This window comes from Papilio xuthus, unplaced genomic scaffold (genome assembly GCF_000836235.2).
Source record: "Papilio xuthus unplaced genomic scaffold, Pxut_1.1 DF829567.1, whole genome shotgun sequence".
In the NCBI taxonomy this organism is placed as follows: domain Eukaryota; kingdom Metazoa; phylum Arthropoda; class Insecta; order Lepidoptera; family Papilionidae; genus Papilio; species Papilio xuthus.
Window position 1 is genome coordinate 1017691 of NW_013529082.1, and position 8540 is coordinate 1026230.

Below are 8540 nucleotides of genomic sequence, written 5' to 3' on the forward strand. Positions count from 1 at the left end.
CGTGCAGCACATCAGCGGCTGCGCGCGTGCGGCCCAGCAGCGCGAGGCAGAGGCCGCGCGCAGCTAACGAGGCGGCGCGCGCCGGCCGCAGAGCTAACGCGCGTTCGTGCCAGCGCAGCGCCGCGCGCGTCTCACCGAGCGCGCGACACGCGTGCCCCAGACCATCTAGTGTCGCCGCCCAACGAGGGTGCAGCTGTGTACCAAAGATACAAATACAGGTAGACACGTATAAACTCGGCTTTTATAGCCAAACTTTACGTTAAGTTCACCGAAAATTGTTAACAATTACATTTTATTGCATGGACTAATAGTTTCCATGTGTTTTCATAACAAATGAATTAAAATTTTGTGTACAAAAGAAATCAGTGAAATGAAAGCATAAAGAATAACAATAAAGTTGTTAGTCCTTCGAGCCGGATGTATCCCTGTAAAGGTTACCTGGTCGCGCTCATCCCTGGCGGCGTGTAGCGCGCGCAGCCAGAGTGCGCAGGCGCGCTCGTGGTCGCCGGCCGCGTGCGCCGCCGCGCCCGCCTCATGCGCTACGTATGGGTCGCACACAACGCGCGCGATGCGCTCCCATCCACAACTGTTCTCCGCGTTACTTTCGTCTGCCCCCACATCCGCGCCCTACATCGACACTCATGTTTACATGACGGCATTCTATTGTGTTGTTATTCGGTCAAGTTGATAGCGTAAATAAAAAGAAAACATTAGTAGTGCCCGCAATAACTTTTTTCGCAAGAATGTACCAGCTCGACCTGATACACGACCACACAAAAAACAAAAAAGTGACACCAAAAATCTTTGTTGTAAAACTAAGAAGTACTCGTAACGGACGACCTCATATGGAAAACTGAGCGAGTAAAGATCACGCCAAAGTGAAATGTGGACAAGTATTTGGTGGATGTGATACTAGTTTTTGCCCGCGACTCCTTCTGCGCTGAATTATAAAAACTATCAGTAGCCTCTGTGTTCTGCCAGACTATACATGCTGCCGTTCCGGAGATATCTAGTAACAGACATCCAAATATGCACATTTATAATATTAGTAAGAAGATTGTATGGATGAATTGTGTGTTGTGTCGTACCTCAGTGTCACTATGCAGTGTAGCAGCTCGCAGCAGGAAGCGTTCACACATGCTCACGTTGTTGAGCAACGAACATTCAACACCGACGTACAGTGCGGGCAGGTGGCACCCAGCCATCAGCTGCGTCGCCTGACACATACCTCGTTATTGTAGTACGTTTGTAAATAACCATAGCTTGGAATACTAAACATATATAATAAAAATGATAATCTAAAAAATTTCTTGACTGTTGCAAACTAGTTTCTAAAATCTCTCAAGATTTCGCACCTACAAAAAACGGTTACGTTAATAGCGAAAAACCTATACTAAATCAAATTAAATTGCATCTTGTAATAGTTTAACTTATTGAAGCTTAACGAGAATGAATATCACACATTTAACGTACAAAATATCTTTATCAATGTCTCTCTCTCTCTCTGCCTAGCTTGCCTCCCACATGGTGATGGGGTCACAAGGGCGAGAGAGAGAGAGTGAGAGAGAGAGAATGTCTAACCTTGAAATAAGCTGCCATCGCTTGATCATGTTCATTCTCAGCGGCGAAGCTGTGCCCATACGCCAGCCAGATGCAGCCAGCGCCGGGCTCCAAACTCTTCGCCTTGTTCAGATAACGACGTGCGAACTCACTCTTACCTGTCACAAGTCACACTAGCTGCACTCAGAGATAAAAGTCACTAAAGGGAGACGACGGAAGCGACTTATCGTGGGTTTCTGACTCAAAAATCTCTGTATAAAATATATCGTCATCCCTATCTTTCATCTTTGACAAAACAGAGATAACAATATGTAAACAAAGATTTCGATCATAGAAACCCACTGTTGTACAGGTAACAAAGTCTTACATCTGTTAGAAAAAGATAGATTGTCTTTTAAAAGGTATTTAGAAAGACATAGTTATATTTTACGACAGAATTTAACACTGACTTACCGATAAGGTAATAATAACATCCAACAGCAAACCACGAGGTCCACAATTGTGGGTACGCATCAACTAAAGCATGTGCGAAGGCAAATAGTTCTGCACTCTTTCTCAGTTCCACGAGACAGGCGGCCCTCACATCAGCGCAGGCCCAGGGCCCCGCCTGGTCTAAGGCCTTGAGGGCCTCCGCCCAGTGCCCCGCCGCAGCCAGCCGCCGGGCTTTACGGGCAGCGCCCTCTGAACTCCGTGCTAATACCATTTCCACCGAACTAGGCGTGGTAGTTGCACTTTCGGTAGAGTCACCTCGCTGTTAATTTTTAATATTATTGAGTTTCCATCAGACAACCACATTCAGGGTCTTTTATAAGTAGCTATGGGAGTCCCTAAGTTTACTTCTCTTACTAAATCTACATTAAGCGACCACTTAATGATTCTGAGCTAGGAAAAATATGTTTATAAACAAAGGTGTGACATCATCGGTGTCCTGTAATATATTGTTGACTATTAGTTCAGTTAATAACAAAGAAATAGTTAATACCTCGTCTGTGTTTGTAGGTGTGGCTTTCACTGGTGCATATCTTAGCAAACGATCTCTGTATGCAGTTCTGAGTAATGCAGCCTCCGCCCCGCTCAGCTGGTTGTTGATTGGTAGAGATTCTATAAGATCAGTCTCTGAAATAGAAAATATTTATACTACTTGTTTTGGTCAGGCTATTGAGAACATACAAGACATTTTTATCTTTCCAAAATAATTTCAATAATAATATTATATATTACTTTTTAAATGTCACGTAAAAGTAGCAAAAAAGGAATTCTTAATAAATAACAAGCAGGAAATTATTTAAATGTATTAAAACAAATTCATGATGAAGCAGAGTTAAGTATAAACTGAATGAAAATAATCGATAAATTTACTTAAGGTCCTTAAATAGTCTCCAAGGGAGAACTTTAGCGTAGATAAAGTATGGAATAGTTACATAACGAGATTGAATAAGTAGTAAACAAATCTGGGTCCAGCAATATGATAATGTACCCTCATTAGATACCACTAACCTTGTCTAGGAGTGAGTGCGTGTTGTTCTAAAAGTAGATCCAGAGCTTCATAGCAAGCACAATCAGCACGTAATGCTGACATCAGCTCTTCTGCTGCCGCTTCTCTTCTCTCCAATGCTGACAGAGCTCTTGCTTTCCACACCAAAACACTGGCTAGAGCTCTCTAATACAATCAAAACATAAGTCATGATTATATAATATTACATTTTATAGCTTTTTTAATTTTTGAGATAACAAGAGTAGAGAGTTAACTACCTTAAAATAATTGTTTTTTTTTATATCATAAGGTGGCAAACGAGCGAGCGGCCACCTGAAATCGCTGATATAGCGAAGTGACCGTTGCCCATAGACATACGCAGTTGTATATGCGTTGCCTACCTTTAATCGACGGAGGAGAGGATGCACAGAAAGAAAATATATTCCCTTTCGATGTATCCTCTCATCCGGAAATTCCACTTCCACTTCCCATCCTTTCCTTATAAGAAAAAGGTGGGAAGGGAAAGAGAACTAAATTAGGACTCCGGGACGCAAAATATTTTGTTTGTCCGTAGTTCAAAAGATATTAGATAATCAAAAACTATTCATAGAAGAGCTATACAGCCAATAATTTAAATTACTGTTACAACTCCTTTCAATTATCTTGATGGCTCAAGGTTATCAGAGTACATTCCCCCACATACGGCTATCTGCTGCTACACCTAAAATTGCTGAAGTTGAAGTTAAGAGCCAGCAAGATATTTGATAATACGTACTACAATAATGTGCATGAATATCTTAATATATATAATTCTTCTGTGAGTGTGTATGTCACTGAACTTCTCTCAAACGACTGGACTGATTTTGATGAAATTTTTTGTGTGTGTTCAAGGGGATCCGCTGGACAATGTTTTTTTTAATTATTTTTTAATTTATTAGTAGTTGTTGATATTGGAATGTTTTACAATGGATCCGACAGACGGCGGTACCATCGCAGTGTCAAATTTTAAATAATATTCAAATTAAAAACGTGTAGACAGGACAACGTCTGTCGGGTCCGCTAGTTAATTTACAATACTTTAACTTACATTGTGTGTTTGATCATGACTTCTTGGGTCCAGCAATGCTATATCACATTCATCTAATATGGACAGTGCTGTAGCAGGTTCTTTGGCAGAGTAGTAGGCTCGCATAGCCACTCCCAGGCAGAGAAGATGTCGTCTGTGATAATGTACTTTATAGTTGTAAAAAATTATCAAATAATTTAAAATTAAAAAAATTGGTTCAATTACAACCTGTGAAGTCCCCTGGAAGTGATAGCATGTGCTGCTCGGTGCAGCTCACCTCGTGAGAGCATAGTGCTGGCCAGCAGCCATATGTCGTCACCGCTGGCGGAGTCATTGCTTGTTGCAGCCGCAGCATCCGCCCAGAAAAATGCACTAGTCCATTGACCCTACAAATTACATCGAAAAAGCTAAATACGACGATGAACATCTTAATAGTAATAAAAAACCGCAACATAGTTGTAAATAAAGTAAATATTCAGTTGTTTACCAATTCAGAGTATTGTTTCACTAAAGATCGCATAAAATCAACATTTAAACAATCTGGACTGCTCCGACCGATAGATTCTACTTTGGCCATGGCAAAATTACGAACAGTGCTATATAACTAAAAACAATTTTTAAAGTTAATGTAAAAAGAGTTGTTTGTTTATATCTGATTTTCCACCGGTCACAGTCAAAATTGACGTTTTGGTCTGTAACTTTTGTGACATTTGTTTTTTTTTCTTATTTCGTAGAAAGGAAATTGTGCTTTTCGGATCTTACTAAATGCAAAATAAATATTCTTTTACACTTTGTTTTCATCGCTTTTATCATAAAAACAATTTAAATAAACCTCATTCCCAAGATTATCACCAATTCGTTTTAAAAAGCTAGCAAAGAATATTTCTTGTTACTGCTAACCTTGGTTTTTCCTTTTTCAAAAATTTATTCTTCTAAAGTGAACTCTAAAAATACTCAATTAATTTAAAACAAGAGGATTTATCAAATGGTAAGATATGTAATTAATATTAATATCATCAAAGGACATTTTTAATTATCTCCAGTGAAGCGCGTTGGTCGTCTTCCCATGCTGTCATTGACAATTCTAATTTTGATGACGGAAAGAAAAAGGTTATACTTATACATAGAAAAAGAGGGAATAGGTTGATTATGAGTTGCTTTTTATTGCTATAAAATTAAATGATATTACGACGACCTACCAATATCAGTTAATTTAATTTTAAAATTGTAAATAACAATTTTTTAATAGTCTAATACAATATAGATAGCAACGTGTCCTAGGGTTAGGCCATAAGGGAATCATGTTAGTTCGTTTGGCATAACATGAGTGAACGCAAAATGTGCAAGTTCTATAACTTAAACGTACCCGATCGACGGTCAGGTTCCGGTGACGGAGGCGCGCCTAATCATTTAGGTATTGAAGATGACGATCGTAATGAGGATGAAGGTATCCAACCATACGTACCACCCCATGAACACAAATTGGAGTACAGTTATTGGATGTGGTTCTCCCAACGGCCGTCTACTCGTGAGCTATCAACAACCACAACGGGCTACGGCCAGGTAAATCTTATTTTTATCATTGTTTTGACGTAAATTGTTTATATTTTTATTTATGTATCACCAGCATAACATTTGGCAATTGCGTATTGTAAACACGAGAAACATATTTGACAGTTTAGGATAAATAAAAATAGAAAATAACAGAAATAAACAGTAACAACTATTGTTGATATTTATAAAACTTAATATAATTAAGATAACAAAGTAAGTGTTTATGAATTTTCCTGAAATGAATTCCATTTGTAGTTGTTTTTATAAAATTAATATTTTGTATACTATCAACATGTGAAATTGTAATGTGAATATCAAAATACTGTAATAGAGTCCTACCAATGTAAACAATGATGCTTCCAGGATTTTTGTTTGTGAGGGTAGTTTTGAACAAAGTTAACACTCAAATAGTAACATCGACAAAAAAGATATAATTTTAATTAAATTCACTTTGAGATAAATGTCTCATAATTTTATATTTTAGCCACATTTGTAAATTTATAGTGTTTTGGAAGAACTTTAATCTCAGTAAGACATATTGATATCTTACTTCTACTATTATAAATGCGATTGGAGGGATCAATGGATGTTTATTAGAAGATATCTACAGAATGGCTGCATGGATTTTCCTGAAATTTGGCATAGATTTAGAGCATATTCTGGAAGAGTACATATTAATTACATTTTTTAAAATTTAGGGACAGAATTGTGGATGGCAGCTAGTAGTCTTATAAGATTCATACCCGAGAGCTTGTTCATTAGAAAAATATTCTTAAAGGTAAATCGGAGTTTTATTTACACTGTCATGTGATTTGTAGGCGTTACGTATGGTTGGTCGCATGGGAAGTGTGGAGCAGTGGTGGGGGTTGTACTCGCACTTGTCACGCCCTGACGAGCTGCCACCTCTCTCCAACCTACACCTCTTCAAACTCGGCATCAAGCCTATGTGGGAAGACCCTGCCAATGTTAATGGTGGGAAATGGGTAAGTAATGTTTTCTGTGTGCCTAATAATGAGGTTAAAATAAGTTATTATACTTTTTATTTATAATCTTTTTTTGTTACTTAGTTTATTGATAGTAAAAAGTTGTAAGTTATTAGTTCTTATTTTTGATTTAAACATTGTATAGAACCAATTGTTACTTTGGGCAGCCTGGCTTATACTTATATGTCTTGTGCGTATTTGGAGCCATCTAGATGTTTGAAATATACATGAACTGTGTTACAGGTTGTAAGACTGCGCAAGTCACAGACTGGGCGCGCGTGGGAGGAGCTGTGTATGGCGATGCTTGGGGAACAGTTTATGGTGGGCCCCGAGCTCTGCGGTATTGTTCTCTCAGTGCGCTACCTGGTTTGTAACATTTGAAATACATATAGGAAAATTTGTAATGAATTATATTGTTATCTGTGAAAGTGAATAAGAGTGGATGCTAGTTTTATATACAAAGGAAGACTAAATGTCATTGTGCCAATTCTCCATACAGAAAAAAGTTGGATGTTGAGATTGAAACCCCATGTTAAGACGACATAACTCGTGTATATGTTTTATTTGTGTCTACATACTTTTAAATCAATTTTTTGTTGAAGGATGAGTTTAGATGGTAAAGGAAATAGATTTATTAGCAAGATTACTAAAATGGTAGGCCGTCAGCAATGTCTATGGTTTCTGAATTGACTGTTCTGTTTACCAGGAAGACCATTTAGCAGTGTGGCACAGAACGGCAACAGATTTAGCAGCAGCTGCCCGGGTCAGGGATGCTATGAAACGGATCCTGCAGCTGCCGAGTACAGTGAATTTAGAGTACAAAGTCCATAGGGACTGCTTGCGTGCGACTAACAGGCAAGAGGAGGAGATGAACCATCGCTCCTAGTGACACTACCTCCTTAACCCCACCATAAATCTCTTCGTCTCTCACTTTGTTTTAATATACCAATAGATGGAGCTTTTTTATTTTTTAATCCAATTGAATTGTCTTGTATTTTTTTATTTATTTTATGAGAATTTGTAGTCTAGTATCATTGTTTATATATTTGCATGGGATCAAATTGAATTAAAAATAATGAATTTGAAATAATTAATAGTCTGTATATTTGCATTTATTTCTTCTATTTGCAAGATATGAATTTAAATTTTGAGGTTATGTTTGTAATATTTTTGCAGTTATGAGATTTTTATGAATTATGGAATGGTTTTAATTCGTTTTAAAATTAATGATTGTTCTTTTATAATTAAAATATGAATTTTTCGCGCCAAAACGCACAAATGAATTTGTATTTCAATGCAAAAGTTGCCATAATTTTGTTTAAAATTGATACCAAAGGCAAGAATTTTTATTTTTCTTTTTAAGAATGTTTTAAATTTCATTATAATATTAAAATAAAGTGAGAGAGTATCGTAAAGTCGTAAATGTTTCTCACAAAGTGATAGTACAGACTAACAGATGTAAAGAATTGTATATATATGGATAGGCGAGACGTCTCCACTTGACGAATGACTCTTGTGAGAATTGTTTTGTTGCCAAAATCAAGTAAAGAAGAACTGTATTAACCAGGTCATTGACAAAGGACATGGTTGCCGGATTATTAAACAAAATCGAAAATTTCAAATGTGTTTGTTTTTTCCCCCTAAATATTCAACCGAAATATTTTTAATATTTAAATATTTTTCAAGGAGCGTCGGTGGTTCAGTGGTTTAAGCACTTGACTTGCAATATGCAGGTCCTGGGTTCAAATCCCGCCATGTATCAATGTGTTTTTCGATTTCCGATTTACATATGTTCATTTATCCGACGTTCTTACGGTGAAGGAAAACATCGTGATGCAATCTGCACATATCTGAAAAGAAATTCAAAGATATGTGTGAAGTCAACCCGCACTTGGCCTGCGTG

The 8540-nt window shown here is 37.5% G+C and overlaps 2 protein-coding genes across 2 annotated transcripts in view; one reads left to right on the forward strand and one right to left on the reverse strand.

The window, feature by feature from the left end:
- Cdc16 (cell division cycle protein 16) overlaps positions 1-4783 on the reverse strand; it is a 5411-nt gene extending 628 nt beyond the window's left edge. The window contains exons 1-10 of the mRNA XM_013312231.1: positions 4588-4783; positions 4329-4486; positions 4122-4254; positions 3058-3220; positions 2543-2676; positions 2014-2311; positions 1582-1718; positions 1089-1217; positions 439-627; positions 24-193 (exon numbers count right to left, since the gene is read on the reverse strand). Coding sequence (XP_013167685.1) covers positions 24-193; positions 439-627; positions 1089-1217; positions 1582-1718; positions 2014-2311; positions 2543-2676; positions 3058-3220; positions 4122-4254; positions 4329-4486; positions 4588-4677 — 1601 coding nt within the window. The 5' untranslated portion in view covers positions 4678-4783. The remainder of the gene's footprint in view (positions 1-23; positions 194-438; positions 628-1088; positions 1218-1581; positions 1719-2013; positions 2312-2542; positions 2677-3057; positions 3221-4121; positions 4255-4328; positions 4487-4587) is intronic.
- Positions 4784-5228: 445 nt separating this feature from the next.
- On the forward strand, positions 5229-8260 carry eIF4EHP (eukaryotic translation initiation factor 4E homologous protein). The gene is given in 4 exon segments (NM_001312458.1): positions 5229-5663; positions 6473-6637; positions 6881-7003; positions 7344-8260. Coding segments are annotated over 4 exon segments (708 nt in total). The 5' UTR covers positions 5229-5423; the 3' UTR covers positions 7524-8260.
- Positions 8261-8540: the final 280 nt, after the last annotated feature.